The 19,529-nt window shown below is 41.4% G+C and overlaps 1 protein-coding gene across 21 annotated transcripts in view; it reads left to right on the forward strand.

The window, feature by feature from the left end:
• LOC131691078 (metabotropic glutamate receptor 8) overlaps window positions 1–19,529 on the forward strand; it is a 1,433,400-nt gene that overhangs the window by 909,403 nt on the left and 504,468 nt on the right. For 16 of the 21 annotated variants that reach the window (XR_009305687.1, XR_009305689.1, XR_009305688.1 and 13 more), the window contains 2 exons: window positions 869–1,059; window positions 1,132–1,266. Coding sequence is in view for 17 of the 21 variants with exons in the window: in XM_058977259.1 (XP_058833242.1) it covers window positions 869–1,059; window positions 1,132–1,266 (326 nt within the window). In the remaining 4 variants the exon portion in view is untranslated. Of the gene's footprint in view, window positions 1–868; window positions 1,060–1,131; window positions 1,267–1,332; window positions 1,436–19,529 lie in introns of all 21 variants that reach the window. The other 5 variants (XR_009305690.1, XM_058977256.1, XM_058977264.1 and 2 more) reach the window with 2 other exon arrangements.

Here is a 19,529-nt window from a genome sequence, read left to right on the forward strand (position 1 = left end):
TACCTAATATTTTTTTAGCACATGTAGGGTTCCAAAATTTTTTGCCCTTTCTTACATAAAGAAAGGCTATGCAATTACTGTAAAAATCGACTTTTTCAACAAGGCCCGGAGGGACTAGTGTCATATACCATTCGATTCAGTTTATCGAGATCGGAAAATGTCTGTGTGTGTATGCATGTACTTATGTGTGTGTCATTTAAACTCACCCAATTTTCTCAGAGATATTTATCGCCTTCCCCCTCTTACCCTTACACCGTACTACCTCATAACCTCCCCCCCGTGGACTACCCTCACACCCTCATTTTCATCATCCATATCGCATACCGAAATAAAATGAAGCATTTCTGACGCATCCTTCACTCTCATTCTGCTAACCGTCTCCCACTCCCATTCCAAAGCCATTCTCCAAGCATTTCAAGAGGGGCACTCGATTCGAGTTTTCGTTGCGTTCAAACACGAACATTTATCCATTTTCAGGGCATTTTTGTTATTATCTGGTTCTTAAAAACGAAACAAAGCTGTTGATGCAAATTTGTACGTATTCCATTGATTGTAGAAGTAATTAATGAATTAGTGTGGCACCCTCCCAAATAGGATGAAAATAGGCACTTTACCCTAATTATTACACTTTCTGTTTAAAGTGAGTCAGCTTCGACTTTCGTGGTAGTTGTGAGATACGTGCTAAGTATAATAAGAATTTAATAGACATTTCCTCAATTATATTGAACATTACCAGCTATTGAATCACAGTTTGGATAAATGAGAAAGGCACAATTACACCACTAGGTGAATTAAAACAGGTTTTTTTAGATTTGTTTCACTTTACACATACTTTTTTGCAGTGAGTCAGAATAAACTTCTATTGCAGATTCAAAACCCGACAGACGAGACACACTGCATAAACTGTCCTCGAGGAACGTTACCGGACGTATATCATGAAAATTGTCAACACATAGCCGAAGACTATTTGAAGCCCGAGTCCCCATATGCTATAGGAGCAATGTCGTTCAGTTCTCTGGGAATAATTATGACTCTCTTTGTGGTTGGAGTGTTTTTAAAGTATGAAACTTATCTTTGTTGATATGAAAATAATTGAAAATAAATATTATTCGGTTCGTTTACATATTTTAGGAATAATGATACACCTATCGTTCGAGCATCAGGAAGGGAGTTAAGTTATGTGCTTTTAAGTGGGATTTTGTTGTGCTACGGAGTCACATATGCATTAGTTTTCAAACCTAATGATATCGTTTGCGGAGTACAACGGTAAGTATTAAACCATACCATTGAATTATTTTATTATTTAGACCCTATTCTTAACCTTTTTCGTAGCACGGACCCCTTGGAAATCGTCCTGAATTGCTGCGGACCCCCACGGTTAAACATCGATTTTGTATGCTGTTAACCCTTAAATGCATGAAACTTATTTTCTTTGGTACTCATTTCTCTAGTTGGATACGATATATACCTTTTGTTAAGGCTTTATATCACATAAATCGGTATGTTGCCAAATGGCAACAGTATGCATTTTAGCGTTAATATATATTTTCAGTTTGTTAGGAAACAAGACTTGAAATTTCAATATGCACTCGGAAAAAATATTTTTCTTCGCGGATCTCAGCAACGACTTCACGGCCCCTAGAGGTCCACGGACCCTAGATTAGGAATCGCTGCTAAACCATTCTCTCGAGCAAGTTATGTCCGGTAGGTGCGAGATGTAGGCGAGACCGGACAGATTGATACACGGGGCACGTCGATTCAGTCAACATATCTTTTATTCAAAACCTTATAGGAACATGGATCCACGACTATCTGAACATTCAAATAGCTGCGAAAATATTCCCGAACATGCACGTCATTTTATTCGCTAGTTTCGTTTGCGTAAGCACTTCATACGATTTTCATATGGAATGAAAATCGTATGAAGTGCTTACGCAAACGAAACTAGCGAATAAAATGACGTGCATGTTCGGGAATATTTTCGCAGCTATTTGAATGTTCAGATAGTCGTGGATCCATGTTCCTATAAGGTTTTGAAATTTTGGAATGAAAATCGTATGAAGTGCTTACGCAAACGAAACTAGCGAATAAAATGACGTGCATGTTCGGGAATATTTTCGCAGCTATTTGAATGTTCAGATAGTCGTGGATCCATGTCCCTATAAGGTTTTGAATAAAAGATATGTTGACTGAATCGACGTGCCCCGTGTATCTGTCCGGTCTCGCCTACATCTCGCACCTACCGGACATAACTTGCCCGTGAGAATGGTTTAGCAGCGATTCCTAATCTAGGGTCCGCGGACCTCTAGGGGCCGTGAAGTCGTTGCTGAGATCCGCGAAGAAAAATATTTTTTCCGAGTGCATATTGAAATTTCAAGTCTTGTTTCCTAACAAACTGAAAATATATATTAACGCTAAAATGCATAAGTAACTTTTTACTTTTTTAGTAGAACGGTTATTGATATGAAAAATATAAATAATTTTCCACTTTTATTTTGAAACAGTTGCTTATGGTGCACGCGACAGATCTTCCTTGAAAAGTTGCAATTCAGGTGGAACTCTTCCGTAAAAAAGCATCAAGTATAGGGTTCGCAGTACCGACCCTTTTTGGCGAGAACCGGTACGACGGTACTGAAGCTCTCAGTACCGGTAAAGTACCGGTACTCGAATATTTTTTTAAAAAATCGAAAAAAGCTTCAAATTGAAATTGAATGCTCAAACTGATTATCTTATTCTCAGATGATTGATTTGTGCTGATCAAGAAACATGTTTATTGTTTTTAATTGCTCCGGAATGGCAAGACATTTCACAGAAGATATTTTTCGTATAGGGCACCGTCTTTTATTTCGAAATCTAGGCCACTTTGAAATCAATAACTGCTAAGTGGTGCGACTTTCGTCGACTTGAACAGATGGTAAATGTATGAAACCCTATTAACAACAGTAAATCAAAGCGAGAATGGCAGTAAATCCAAAGCAGGTTAATCGCATTTCCTGTCTTGCTTTTCTGAAAATTGGTTTTGGCCTACTATTCTCTAACGCATATCCAGGCTCTTTGCTTTCCTGTAAACTATGGAGTTTTGCTGAATTTACCGATCACCAATAATTACAAATCGCCCCATTTGAAGCAGTTCATCAAGTCTAAAACTGTTAGCTACTAAATCGCTGTTCGTTCTATTATAGATAAAGGTTTAAGAGTAAACCAAATACATGACTTAGACCATAGTCTTATTACGCGCCACCCAGTAAATAATGGAAACCGATCAGAATGTCGCTAATGAAACTTTAACTTCTAGAATTATTATGATGATGGCCCCATCTCATTCCCACACAAAGGTGTTATCTCAACGATTTATCTAGAAGGCAAATCAATATAATTAAACGTTATCTTGCAGACCGTTATTTTGAAACAGATCCCCCTGCAGAGTTATCATATTTGTCATAAAAAATTGTATAGTACCGAAAATACCGGTACTGGCTTTTGTTCAGTACCAAAAATGGTTCGGTATTCCCGGGATTTTCGGTACTGGTATTACCAGAACCACAACCCTAATCAAGTAGGTACCTGGGACAAATTAGAACACACAATTTTAGAGCAGGTTGATGAAATTGGTTCCAATTTTTATTTTACAAAAATATATACAAAACAAAACAATAAAAACAAAGTCCTCTCCTCTCTCGATACTACGAAAACGCACATCTCTTATGCTTCAGTTTTCCAATACCATCGATAGCTCATAAATCTACAGAATCGAACAGCGTCAAATTGATATTTTGGGAATTATGGTTAAAACCGACACCTTAAGCTTAACACTTTTTCTGAGTTGTCATAAAACCAATAAAATTAAAAATTTTATGCAGAATTCTTCTTCGGAAAATTCTTAACAAGAATAATAACCAATAATTTTTAATGAAATTAATTTCATTAAAAATTATTGGTTGTAAAACAAAGTGACTTTTTGTAGGCACTGCGGGGAAGCCGACACCCCATAGGGGTAAGATCGACACCCCCTTTAATTTATTTTGCTCTCCACTTTATTAAAATCTTTATCTTTATTGAAAATTAGATGTATGCGTGATTAATAAAGTGTGAGTCAGGGTTACCAAAAACACAGAATAATCTGTATTTATACAGATTTTTCAGCCATTTTCAGACCAAGAATCTGTATGTGCAGATATACAGATTTTTGCATGTATGTACAGATATACAGATTTTTGAGAAGTGATGTTACCAAACCTATTTTAGAAATATTTTCTTAGTTTCAGTAATACTTCCTCTGTGTCTCTCTCAGCTTAGCCCTCTAAATAGGCTGCGCACGCTGACGAAGTCGACTTAAAAATGACTTTTACTGTCAGCCGTGTTGACAAACATTGCTTCACAGTTTAATGGCAGTGTTGGTAAACCCGGCTCACAGTAAAAGTCATTATTTATGTCAACTTCGTCCGCGTGCACAGCCTAATTAAAAAATCTTCACTTTTGAGAGTGGTCGCTCATTCTGAAAGGTAAAGGTTTGTAATACACTCAGGTTAGCACCCAGCAAACGCCTGGCTGAAGTCTACTTCCGGACTCTGTGACTTTGTTAATTATCAAAAATTCGACAGCTACATTGGTCGACCTAATGTATGTAACATTATATATCAACAAGTCATTAAATGAAGAAGAAAATTATTTTTCCATTGTGCATATCGGTAAAGTTCAAGTTTCTGGATGCAAAATATCAGAACGATTTGTAGTGTTTTTATGGCGAAAAGGTCCTTGCTTGACTCATATAAACCACAGGAATTAATATCTCCGATAGATAATCCACCAAAATGTTAAACAAGTCAACTGATTCGTTACAGATACCGACACAGATTTTTCGAAGAGTAAATACAGATGAAAAGATTTTTTAGGATGAAAATACCGATTTAATTTTGGCAACCCTGATCGAAGGTACCAATATCATTTTCAATCTCAATGCAAAAAGTGTGCGGAGGAAATAATGAAAATGCACTCTTTTTAACATTTTTACATTTCTTACAGAAGAAATGTATAGGATTCGCTCAAACTTTGAAAACTTTTTCCGAGGCCCGTAGAGCTGAGTCTCATACACCAATCGACTCAGCTCGACAAATTGGGACAATATCTGTATGTGTGTGTGTGTGGGGGGGGGATGGTTTAGAGTAGCTCGAATATGACATTTTTCAGCACAGCACTTTTTGAGTTCTTTTGGTGGTCCCAAATGCCTGTGCAGTTTGGGAGCGGTCGGTTGCTTCCCGGGTTTGCGCAAAAAGAAATTTTTACCTTCGTGAACGTGTATATATGATGAATATTAATTTCCTTTGAAGCCATCTGCTGTGCAGTGCTTCGCAGGGGCTATTAAGCCGTGAAGCAACACCATTCAGAGATAGGGTTGCCACCCCTCCGGGTTTCATCCGGAGACTCCAGACTTTGAAAAACAAATCAAATGAACTACAAATTAAGGAAAGTAATATTTCGCTATATGCTACAATTGATATTTTGCAACCCATTACGTCGCTCAAAATGGTGTAAAAAGTTTTTTTTTGCCGGAAATGGGTCATTAAATGAAGAATAATATTCTATTTTTGTTTCAAACACCCATAGAGCTCATCTTTCTAAATATAAGCATATATGTGTTCATCTTTTAATACTTCAGAATGATTTTTAATTGATTTTCTAAAAAAAATGTGAACACGTCCTCGTTTGACACTATCGATCTTCTTTGACAGTGAATTTAGCCACATGGGTTAGCATTTTTGACAGTTATCCCGGCAAAAGGCTAGGGATCAAGGTAGTGGAAGGTGGGGTCGTGATAATTCAATTTTGCAAAATTATTTTTATTTCCTATTTTGGGTACAAAAAAGTGAAAAAAAAATCGATTACGTATCTTTAACGTCAGCTGCATCAGAAAAAATCAAAAACAGCATATGGCCTAATGACCCAATTTTACCAAATCACTTCACTGTTGGTGGTGCTTATCAACAGCTGCACCAAGGTATTGCGGATTTGTTCTAATTCAACTGGCTAGATAAACATCAAACGAATTTTTCCGGTGTTGTTGCTACTCCTACACCGACCCTTAACTCTTGGCTAGGGACGCGAGTTTTGCCCCTTTGTTGGGACCTCAGGTGATGAATATCCAGTACCACATAGTGCTACCCATGTAATGCCGCCGCCCTGCCTCCTTTGCTCTTCTTTTCTTGTTAGTTGTGAAGGAGAGCAATGCTCGTTCGATTTATCCACCACAGCGAGAATACCTGGAGCTCTGGGCACAATGTCTTGCAATAGATTTGATTTCAAATTCTGTGTAGTTTCACTCATAATCCACCATCCCCCAAGTCAGTGAAAGTCTCCGGGTCAAAGCCACTCCAGAGGTGGCAACCCTATTCAGAGAATTTTTTGCTGGTAAGAGAGGTGTACTATAGAGGTCTCTATCCCATTTGGCATAATGTCATTTGGCATAATGCTATTTGGCATAATGACCATTTGGCATAATGACCATTTGGCATAATGTCAATTTGGCATAATAGTCATTTGGCATAAAGGTTTTTTAGCAGAATGGTAATTTGGCATAATCCCATTTGGCATAATGGTCATTTGGCATAATGCCATTTGGCATAATGCCATTTGGCATAATGCCATTTGGCATAAGGGTGATTTGGCATAACCAATTAGCACCCCGCATTTGCTGAATGTGCGCAAACAAGGAGAATGCCTATGCATTATGAGTGCAGGGAGAATGGTGATTGACGGTCCAGGAAAGATCAACCTGGTCTACAATACATTCAACTAGTTTATTTCGTTTGCATTTTACTATCGAGGGGAGCGCTGCACCTTCCCTTTGGCGTTTGCTCTGATGACAAGCAAATCAGAATCTCTCTATAGAGCAGTATTGTCTAAGCTTATCGAAATTGCTGATGAGATCGACGTTGAATTGCATCCAGAAGTGATTTTAACAGATTTGGAAAGGCTCTTATCAATGCGTTTGCCGAAGAGTTCCCTGGTTCAAGGCATAATGGATGTTTTTTTCATTTAAGCATGAACTGGTTGAAATATATCCAACAAAATCGTTTGTTGCAGATTTTCAACAAAAATGGAAACTATTTTAATACATACAAAAAACCTGTTTTAATACACCTAGCGGTTCAATTGTGCCTTTCTCATTTCTATAAACTGCGGCTCGGTGGCAGGTTATTTTCAACATAACTGTGGAAATATCCATTACATTCTTAGAACACTTTGCACTTATTCACAATGGCTTGCCAGCCACGAACTTGATGAGATACGTGACGACGGTGAAACACTTGAAACAAAAAAATATCGTACTTCATTATCCTAATCAGCATTTGAACAATATTATCTGCTTGCTAACTCATTTTGTCATGCGGTGGTGGGTGTGTGAGGAGGGCGAAAATCCCACGAACGAACGACTCCCCAGCTTAATGTGGTATGCTTTGTGATATGGTGGTGGTTTAAAGATGATGGGGTTGGGGGGGGGGGGGGGGTTTATGAGGGCTGGGTGGGGTGTTGGTCTGAGGGGTGATTTAAGGGGATTTTAAAGGGAGGGGAGTGAACAGTAGAGGAGGGAGTAACTCCTCCCCGTATACCCTCAACTACGCCCCTGTTAAAATCCAGAAACCTTATGCCAGTAAAAAAAATGAGGATTAGGTTGACGGTTTTTAGAGTGATTTCATATCCTTTCTATATGAGAAAGGCAAAAATGTACCAAAATCGAAAAAAGTAAATTATTGTCAATTTTTTTTTTTGAGTTTGCATCAAATCTCGACGTTTTATGCACCTTAAAGACATCTGGCATCAAAAATAAAAATTCTATTTTCAATATTTCCTAAGTTTATATGGGAAATTTCTGTGTGGCTGCACTCTTAAACCTGTCATTCCGGAACCAGAATTCCGATCGATACAAAATTCAATAGCAGCCGATGGGAAGGTTGCACTTTTCATTTGAGACTGAGTTTGGGCCAGCCATCTCTGAGAAAAATGAGTGACATTTTTTACACATACGCACATACACACACATACTTTTTCCGATCTCGACGAACTAAGTCACTCAGGCCCTCCGGCCCGGGATTAGATTGACAATTTTCAGAGTAATTGCTTAACCAAATGAGAAAGGCGAAACACAGGCTCTCGCATTTTTACCTGCCTAAAAAATATCTGACGCCTACGCAAACATCAAATCATCAGCACCGACTGAACTTACTGGATTTTTCAAGTATGTTGAAGAATATTATGTGTTAGGCAAATCCAGACTAACAACAAAACCAGGTCTAGTACATACAACGGAACTTTTGTATCCTCCTGATCTTTGGTCGGTTTACCGAAACGTGAAAGATGAAATCCCATCAACCAAATTGAAGCATGGCGCGGTCATTGGAATCGTCTGGTGGGTCGCAGTGCTGGTCTGATGCATATCATCGAAGAACTGAAACTAGAGGAAAAATTTATCGCTTCACAAATCTTGGCGCATATGTCACTAACCTCCGAGAAGAAGCGTCGTACCAAAAATCAGATAATTGATGCGAAACTGTGCAAAATTGTTACGAACTTACAAAATTTTGATACTATTGATTATCTTCAAGCAATAGCAGCAAATCTGGGCTCGCAATAAAGATGATTTTTTAATTAAATTTTCTAATCCCTATGACGGTGAATACGAATAAAATCATTGAATATAATTTATTTTGTTTTAATTTGCACATAAACTATTGAAAGAAACAGAACCAGAACAAATGGTTAGTTTACTGAATTTATTTACACAAGGATTTTAAAAGTAAAATTTGCTTTGAGTAAGATATCATAAATTGTGGAAATATGAAATTAGAGATATGCAAACTTTCGGATTAAAGAACAGCTCATAATTAAAAGAAGGATGAATTTTCAGTAAAGCAAGTCGTTAATCCAATGTTCACTATGCCAAATAAAAAAAATATACCAAATAGAATTATGCCAAATGGCGTTATGCCAAATAGTCTTTATGCCAAATGGTCATTATGCCAAATTGCCATTATGCCAAATCACCTTTATGCCAACTGACTATTATGCCAAATAACCATTATGCCAAATGGTCATTATGCCATATGACATTATGCCAGATGGCATTATGCCATATAACATTATGCCAAATGGGGTAGAGCCACTATAGAGTACTTTTTTTTTACAATGGAGAAGACCTTTACGTCCTAGCCCAGTACACGTGCTATTGGTAGGGTCCAATCTACCACACGGGGTGCACTGGGGGAGTGTCGGGCTCGAATGGTGACGCTGCCATTAATACCGACTAACCCCCATTGGGCTCCGCCATCATTCCTCCCAGGAACTACCTCTCGGTATTACTTCTGGGGGGATGGCTGTACTAAATGTACACATTCACTCTCACTCACGCGTTCACACGTCCTGTATGAGGCTTACTTGGGTGCTCTCTCAATCGCACTTTGATTCACTCTCAAACACTCCCACATGAGGCTGACTTTTGTGCTCACCTTTTTCATTCCTTGCGAGGCTGACTTGTGTGCTCACCTTACTCATTCCTTGCTAGGCTTACTTTTGTGCTCGCCCCACCCATACCATGTGAGGCTGACTTGAGTGCTCACCCTATCACCTGATTCACTCTCGATCGTGCCACTCTATTGTACCTCTGTCTCTCTCCCTGGCATCCCATGTGGGACATTTTTCTTAGGCCCCACTTCTGACATACCATGCGAGGCTGACTTGTGTGCTCACCTTTTTCATTCCTTGCTAGGCTTACTTTTGTGCTAGCCTCTACCATACCATGTGAGGCTGACTTTTGTGCTCACCCTTAACATGCCGTGTGAGACTGACTTGGATGCTCACCCTTTCACTCCTCTGCCACGCCATGAGGCATCGATAGCTAAGTCCCAACATACTACGCTACGAACCTCCCGTCTTGGCATGAGGCAGTCCACTTATACGCCTATTCACTCACTCTTCTGTCTTGCTTCGGGGTGGCTGGGTTTACCCCTTACGCGGTTGCCAGTCGCTGCGCCAAACCTGCCTCGGCATGAGCAGACCATTCACTCCCTTTTTTTGCGCTTGGCCTTTTTCGCTCTAGCTAACCAATCACTAGTTAGCCGTGCCCGTCGTCTGTTGCTCGGTTCGCCAGATTACCTGTAGCCTACTGGCAATCTGGATGGTAGCAGCCGAGACTGCGTTCCACATCTCCACCGATTGACACATCCGCTGAATAAGGGTATCAGGGGTTGTGTCCCAGCCACAGACGTCAAGCATTGCTCTTCTTTCGACGTCGAACCGATGACATACGAACAGTATGTGCTCGGCAGTTTCGTCTACACCTGGGCAGTCTGGGCAGACTGGGACCTCCGCGTGCCCGAACCTGTGGAGGTACTGTCGGAAACAGCCATGGCCTGACAGGAATTGTGTCAGGTGGAAGTGAACTTCCCCATGGGGTCTTCCCACCCAGCTCGATATGCTAGGTATCAGCCGGTGGGTCCACCTACCTTTCGGGGAGTTGTCCCACTCACGCTGCCATCTGGCGACCGAGGTCACCCTGGTGCGCTCGCGGGCTCCCCTATTTCCACGTAGCTCAAAGCACTCCTCATCTTCCCGAATGACCAGCCCGACTGGCATCATGCTCGCTATTACGCAGGATGCATCGTGTGATACCGTGCGGTAGGCAGATATCACTCTGAGGCACATTACGCGGTAGGTGCTCTCCAGTTTCTGTAGGTAACTGGTTACCCTCAGTACTCTTGACCATGACGGGCCGCCGTACCTGAGGATAGATACGGCAACGCCTGCCAGTAACCTACGTCTACTGGCGCACACCTTTGAGCTGTTGGACATCATTCTCGATAGAGCCGCAACAGCAGTCGACGCTCCCTTGCATGTATAGTCGACATGGCTGCCGAAGGTCAGCTTGTTGTCTATAATGACTCCGAGAGACTTCAGACTTCGCTGTGAAGTGATCGCGACTTCTCCCACATGGATAACTGCATGTTGTGCCGACTTGCGGTTGTTGACGATAACTACCTCCGTCTTATGATGAGCGAGCTCCAGGCCTCTCGCGCTCATCCATTCCTCCACCGTGCTAATCGCGTGTTCTGCGGTTAGTTCTACCTCAGGAATTGACTCCCCGTAGACCTCCAAGGTTACGTCGTCGGCAAAGCCGACGATCTTGACCCAAGGAGGGAACTTCAGTCTCAGAACCCCGTTATACAAGAGGTTCCATAGCACCGGGCCTAGGATCGAGCCCTGCGGGACCCCGGCGGTAATCGGAACCCTTTTCTGATCGGCATCGGTCTCGTATAGCAGTACGCGGTTTTGGAAGTAACTTTCCAGGATCCGGTACAGACCCACCGGTAGGCTAAGCCGGTGTAACGAGAGCGCGATGGCATCATGGCTTGCGCTGTTGAATGCGTTCTTCACGTCAAGTGTCATTAACGCACAGTATCGAATACCTCGCCTTTTCCGTTGGATCGCTATCTCGGCAGTATTTATCACTGAGTTGAGAGCGTCCACTGTGGACTTACCCTTTCGAAAGCCAAACTGGTTGCTTGACAGACCGTCCGTACCTTCCGCGTACGGGGTTAGCCTGTTGAGGATGATCCTCTCAAGCAGTTTGCCAGTCGTGTCGATCAAACAGATTGGTCTGTACGCCGATGGGTCGCCTGGCGGTTTCCCGGGCTTCGGCAACAGCACCAATTTCTGCCTTTTCCATCTATCGGGGAAACGGCACTCATCAAGGCATCTCTGCATAGCTAGCCTGAACATGTTCGGGTTCGCTATGATCGCTGCCTTGAGGGCGTTGTTTGGAACTCCATCCGGCCCTGGAGCTTTGGTCATTGCTAGGGATTTAGCCACCGCGAGTAGTTCTTCATTCGTCACTGGAGCCACCATTTCGGCCGTGCCCGCACTGTTTCGTAGTGCAGGTGGCCAGGGGCTTGTGGCTCGAGACGGGAAGAGTACTTCGATAATCGTTGCCAACCGGTCCGGTGACCGTTCTGGGGGTGAGGAGCCCCCTTTGGTCTTGGCCATCACAATCCTGTAGGCGTCACCCCACGGTTTCGCGTTGGCACTCTCACACAGGTTGTCGAAACACGCTCTCTTGCTGCTTTTTAATAGCCTTGTTAAGGGCCAATTTCGCAGCTCGAATGTTTTGTCGGGAGCTGCTGGTACGCCCGGTCATTGTGATTAAACCAGTCGAGCCGTTGCAATCGAGTGACGACACGAGGAATGAATTAAAATATAAATTAGATCCAAAGGTGCACAAAATTAGCAACTTTAAAAACGGTTAAGATGGCTCGATTATTGTGGAGTGTGCAACTCGGGATTATATTGAATCGGTGAAAGAAAACATTGTAAGCAATCTGGGTGAAAAGTATAGTGCTGTTATACCGATACCCGGTAAACCGAAGATAAAAATAATGGGGATGAGTGATCGATACTCTGAAGAAGTCTTCATTGACTTATTGAAGAGTCAGAATGAGGGTATTCCGTTTGAATATGTTAAAGTTGTTGCCAATTTCCAAAATCCACGCTTCAAATATAACAAATACAATGTTATAATTGAAGTTGATAAGGACACTTATAGCAGCCTGATGTCAGCCCGTGCGGTAAACATTGGTTGGGATAGGTGTTCTGTTTTTGAGGCCTTTAACGTGCTGCGCTGCTTCAACTGTGGAGAATATGGTCATAAGAGCACGAGATGCGTGAATAAAGAAACATGCTCCAGATGCAATGGAGCACATAGAACATCTGAATGCTCGTCAACGGATTTTAAATGCGTTAATTGTATTAAAAAGAATAATGAACGTAAAATGAATTTGGACGTAAATCATGCGGCATTTAGTAAGCAGTGTTCAGTATATCGGAGACTGCTAGAATTGAAAAAAGCAACGTTTTGTCAAGTGAATAGCAACTAACAAACGAGAGGTTGTCTGAAACATTGTATTTAAATATAGCTGGGTTATCTACAAACTTTGTCGCAATGCGACATCTTGTAGAAAACAAACGTCCATTGTTGGTTTTAATATCAGAAACACATATTGTTGATGCTGATGCATTTGATCAGTATAGCATTCCGGGTTATAAAGTTGCTTTTTGCCTATCTCATTCCAGACATACCGGTGGAGTTGCTATTTACGCCAAAGAATCGATTAAATTCAACGTTCGGTTAAACGAAGCAGTTGATAATAATTGGTTCTTAGGTATATCAGTTGAAAGAGGCATGCAGATAGGAAATTTTGCAGTAGTATACCATTCTCCTAGTTCAAGCGATCGACGGTTTTTAGAAATTTTAGAAAACTGGTGGGAGAATTTCGTTGACTTAAGTAAACTTAATGTAATTTCGGGCGATTTCAATATTGATTGGCTCAATGATCAAAATTCGAATCAGTTGAAGCAGTTGGCAGAGTTTTTCAATTTCAAGCAAACGGTTAGTGAGTTTACGAGAATTTCCAGACACAGTAGAACATTGATAGATCACGGGTATTCCAATTTTGATGGGGTTCATTCATATGTAGAGGCCGATTGTAAAATTTCAGACCATGAGACAATTTCAATTTTACTGAAGAATGAACCTAACCGTGAAGAGGATAAAGTTAAAATCAAGTGCTGGAAAAGATATTCGAAACAAGCTAGGGTGATGTGCCTATTATGGCAGTAGAGCCTATTGTGACCCTATTTCGTATCCCTTGGTTTCGAACCAAGCATATGAGATAATGACAATATCGATTTGGCTAAAACAGGTGTGCAAAAAAAGCTCAAGTTATATTCTTTATTTGTTGTGCACATACGTATTCAGAACTATCCACTAAATCCAACTTTTAATTAAAACAAAATCACCTTATTGAAATATCTGCTGATCCGCCTCACTCGCGTAGTGAACCGAAACAGGACGCAACGGCGCTTAGCAAAATAAACACTTTCGAGCCAGCATTTACCGCCTCATATCTCGTTATTCCGGCACAAATATATTAAATATTGCACTGATACATACCTTTATTTTAGCTGGAGAACCTTTTTACGATTATTTCACTTTAAAAGCACTCGTCAAACACTAGAATAGGCCTAGTGTTATAATAGGATAAAACTAAATACGGGGGTTCCTATTATTGGCATGTTTTGCTGATACACTACCACAATCAAAACCAACTTTTTGCATCCATCATACAGAAAAGAATCACCAGTGCGGCCAAACCAAAACATGAACTTGAAAACATAATGTTATGCAATTTCAGGTATAAGTAATCAATTATTTCAAGTTATTCAACTAATTGTTGATTGCAGATATTTTATTTTCATCTGCACATACAATTTGGATCGGGAGGAAGTAATGTGTGATGTGAACTTTATATTCCAGTTGTTAACTTTCGCATGGTTATTTCCTGCATGCGCAGTTCTGGGCGCTCTTCTATTAACAGCTGATGAGTTTCTTTCGTGTGCGTAATGTTTACGTTTGTTTTGATCGGCTGAAAAAAGCAGAATAATTCGTTTTACAAATCACGCGTTGGCGTCCATGATCTGGATACCTAGTTAGAATCGACGCAAATGAAATATGAGGCATTGCGTTTCAACTAGATTGTTTTTCGATGAGGTGGAAATCGGCACACACATGATGCGATAATTGGAACGTTCAGGTGGGAATAGATGCACAGAATAGAACATTTATTTTCATTTATGCTGAAAATTGAGACAATTCTGCCAAATAAGCATTATACAGATGTTTAAGAAACAGTGCACTGATACTTTATTCTGAAAAAGGTTATAGGTAATATGGCTTCTTTTTAAGTTGTTCAAAAAATAGTGCGACCCTCTCCATAATGGTGCCAAAATAGGCTCATCACCCTATGTCTCAACTTTGGTTTCGAGAAGCATGGATTTTACGGAATTGAATGGAAATTTGGATAACAAGGCAGCTGTTCTAACTAACGTGTTAAAAGAGTGTACAAATAGTTTAGTATCTCAAAAGTTTGTTAATTCAAATAACTCGAACAGCTGGTACTCTTTAGATCTTTTGCGCCTTAAACGTAAAAGGGATAAAAAGTACAAGAAATTTTGCAGAACTAATAGTGAACGTCTTTGGAATGGGTACACACACGCGCGAAATATTTACTCACGGGCCTTGAAGAAGACCAAATGTGAATATATTCAAAGGAAGATTGATCAACATCAAAACAACAGCAAAGAGTTATGGAAAATCCTAAAGAATTTAATTAAACCTAAACGTAGTTCCTCGCAGTCCATAACTTTTAACGGGATAGAAGAACAATCTGAACAAATAATAGCTGAAAAATTGAACAGTTATTTCGTTAACAGTGTCCAACTGATCAATCAAAGTATTGAGCTGGTCAGTGAACCTGTGGAAATAACACAGCCGATTAATATTAATTGTAGATTTGATGGATTTCACCCAATCACTTTTGAACAATTGAAAGATATTTGTTTTTCTTTGGGAAAATCGGCTGGTATCGATAATGTCAATGCAAAAGTGATACAGGATTGCTTTCATGTCATCGGACACGATCTGCTGGACCTTGTAAATGAATCGCTACAAACTGGGCACGTGCCGACAGTTTGGAAGGAGTCACTTGTGATTCCTATTCCCAAAGTTACTGGGACGGATAAGGCCGAAGAGTACCGCCCCATTAACATGTTGCACACATTAGAGAAAATTTTAGAACTTGTTGTTAAGGACCAGCTGATGAGTTATTTGAATAATAATAATTTGCTAATTCCGGAGCAATCGGGATACCGAGAGGGACACTCTTGCGAAACCGCTTTGAATCTAGTGTTAGCAAAATGGAAAGAGAAAATCGAGGTTAAAGAGACTATTTTTGCTGTATTTTTGGATCTGAAACGCGCTTTTGAGACAATTTCGAGACCTTTACTTTTGAAAACTTTAGAGCGATTTGGTATCGGAGGGATAGCACATAAGTGGTTTGAAAACTATTTATGTGATAGAACTCAGAAAACTAGTTTTAACGATTTTGTATCTAGTCCTCTCGACAATCCTCTTGGAGTGCCGCAAGGTAGTGTCTTAGGTCCTATTTTATTTATTATGTATATAAATGACATGATGCGAGTTTTACGATTTTGTGACTTAAATTTGTTTGCTGACGACACTGTTCTATTCATTGCAGCTAAGGATATAGATGAAGCCGTGGCGCATTTGAACGAAGATTTGCATTCCCTTGCTCGTTGGTTAAAATTTAAACAATTAAAGTTAAATGTTGCTAAAACTAAATATATGATTATCTCTTCGGCTAATACTAGGCCTGACGTTAACGTTGAAATAAGTGGTGAGACTATTGATCGCGTTAGTGAATTAAAATATTTTGGAATAATCATTGATGACAAGTTAACCTTTAGGTCTCACAAAAAGATTGCTAAAAAGTATCAAAAAGATTGCTAAAAAGTATGGTATATTGTGTCGTCTGAAAAATGATTTAACAATTAGTAGTAAAATTTTATTATATAAATCTATTGTTTCACCACATATTGACTTCTGCCCGTCCATTTTGTTTCTTGCCAATCAAACACAAATATTGAGGTTACAGCGATTGCAAAATAGAATCATGCAATTAATTTTAAAATGTATCAGATACACTTCCTCTAGTTTCATGCTAAGCGCATTACAATGGCTCTCTGTGAAGCAAAGAATGTATTACTTAACAATGGTGTTCATTTTTAAAATTATTAATGGAATACTGCCTCGATATTTGTGTGATCGAATTGAAAGAGGAAGTGATGTGCATAGGTACAACACTAGAAACGCGTCTGATGCAAGAACACCTAATTTTTTATTTAATAGATCACAGAACTCCTTGTTGTACAAAGGAATAAGTTTTTTCAGTTCGATGCCTAGACATATTAAACGTGCGGCAACATTAGCGGAGTTCAAAATACTATTTATTTCACACGTAAAATCTGCTTTGTAGACAGATTTTTTGAATTTTTATATTTTGGAGTTATTTGAATAACTATGTAATACCACGAAGATTGTTTTTTTCTCTTCTATTATTTGCATTTAGTCACACTAAGTTATTATATTCGCTATGATGATGATGGATTTTTGTTAATTGTTTATTATAGTTTTTAAAAATAATGAGATGTCTACAAAAGTCTGAGCCATGCGCGCGATAAGCAGATAGAGACTAACTTGAAATCGAACATGGTGACCAGTACTAAGAGCTCATTGGGTTGAATTGAAGCTTTTACACTTGTGTTGTGATCAGGGTCTGATTTGATGATGGAGTTGCTTTGCTGGCTTTGCTCGACAATAGAGTTAATCTCGGTTATTGCTGCCATAGCGGCAATAACGGAGTTGGTTCGTTGAGTGAGGGGCTTGGTGACTTCGTCTGATAAAACAAGATATCGGGTTCAATTCCTGATCAATCCAGGGTATTCCCGGAAAGGAAAATCCCTGGATTGCCTTGGGTTAGTGGTACGCAACTTTCAATAAAGGGGCCTGATGTGGATGATATAACTCGATTAGACTCTGCACTGCCACTAGGCTCGTCACTTCTCACCTTAGCAGGTAGTAGTACCGATGTCTTGGTCAGGCGGGAGGAGTCTTACAGAGAATTATCAGAAATGGAAGCTAGTGGGTTCAATTCCCGATTCTATCAAGTATCTTCCCGGAATGGAAATTTTCTTGATGGACCCTGGTTGTTGATGGAATATTCGAAATATATCTGGTTATGTTCTTCTGAAGGAAAGGCTATGTCTGTAAATTGAACCAGTCCGTTTTTTTTGTTAACCGGTCTTGTCATGATTTAAAATAGTAGTTATCTTCTAGATAAATCGTTCAGCTCACACCTTTGTGGGGGTATGAGGTGGGACCATCATCATCATAGTGGCGTCGCACGCGCGTGATAGAACAGCTACTAGCGCATCCCCGCTTAGACTGTCGGTGTTGGCCTCCAGTCCCAGGGCCGCGGTGAAAGCTTCGCTTTCGAAGTGATTGGACTTCCACCCGCGTACCTGACAGGGATCTCCCGCCCTCGGATGCTGCACACCATAGTTGATCCCAAAGCGGATTGCTAAATGATCGCTATGGGTGTAGCCTTCGTCTACCCTCCATTCCATGCCTGGAGCCAGACTCGGGCTGGCAAATGTTACGTCAATCCACGCCTCCCGTTTCTACGGAATGTACTAGCGGAGCCATTATTAGCTAGCACAGTGTCGAGTTTCGCAAGCGCCTCCATTAGCGCTTGACCCCTGCTATTTGTACAGCGGCTGCCCCACTCCACTACCCAAGCGTTAAAGTCTCCCGCTATGACTACCGGTTTCCGGCCCACTAGGTTCGACGAGAGCCTGTCGATCATCTGGTTGAACTGTTCTATTGGCCACCTTGGTGGAGCGTAGCAGCTGCAATAGAACACACCATTGATCTTGGCAATCGCTACACCCTCGGCGGAGGAGTGTATTACCTCTTGAACCGGGAACCGTCCCGCTGTACAGATTGCCACCATTCCAGACCCGTCCGACACCCAATTGCCATTGCCGGCAGGGATGCGGTACGGGTCTGATAAGAGGGCGACATCTGTCCTCGACTCCGAGACCGACTGCCACAGCAGCTGTTGGGCTGCTGCACAATGGTTAAGATTTAGCTGTGTGACGTTCACGGCTTCTTCTTATTTGCCTCACCGAAGGGACACGAAGGTCCGCCCATAGCATGTTTATGGGCTTGCTTCTTAGCGGTGCAGATAAGGCACTTGTACGCCTTAGTGCAGCTCCGCTCCTTATGCCCCTCCTCGCCGCAGCGACGACATAGTTTGCTCCTGTTTATGTTTTTGCACTCGTAGGCTTTGTGGCCGGACTCAAGGCACCGATAGCACCTATCCACTGAAGGCGGCTGGGGTATGCTAATAGGGCATACTGACCAGCCGATCTTCAGCTTACCTTTCTTGGTTACCTTTTTGGCATCCGCCTTCAGTAGCCTGAGGAAGGCTACTTGGGTGCCAGAGGGTCCATCTCTAAATCGCACAGAGGCCCGCTCGATTGTGACGTCGCATTGTTCCTTAACGGCTGCGACGACATCTTCTGCGGTCGTGAACTCGTCCAGATGCTTGCACTGGAGAGTCATTTCCGCCCCTAGCGGCCTGACTTGGGCGCCTCTTGGGCCAAGGCCTTGTATACCGCACTAGATTGTGCGCCTCGCTTCAGCACCAGAAGCATTTCTCTCGTGTTGGTGCGTTTCACGCTAGGCACATCTTGCCCAAGAGCCGCAAGGCTTTCGGCCGCCTTCATCAACTTTAGGACATCGGTGTATTTGTCCTTGTCGGTTTTTAACCACAAGGCCTCGCCTCTGTCCTTGGCCTTCTTCGCGGGCCGCGGGCCGCGGTACCTCCGGTGTCGGTGCCGGCTTCTTCTTGGTGACCAGCGTCCAGGGGTTTGGGCCCCCCTGCCCCGGTACTATAGAGTACTTAACAATCGGTAACTGTATTAGTGTGTTGAACGATTTGTTTTCCTCCACCTGCCATAGTTGGAGGAAAATAAATCGAAAATACCCAACAAACATTTCGTGG

The sequence above is a fragment of the Topomyia yanbarensis genome, chromosome 3 (genome assembly GCF_030247195.1).
Source record: "Topomyia yanbarensis strain Yona2022 chromosome 3, ASM3024719v1, whole genome shotgun sequence".
NCBI lineage: Eukaryota > Metazoa > Arthropoda > Insecta > Diptera > Culicidae > Topomyia > Topomyia yanbarensis.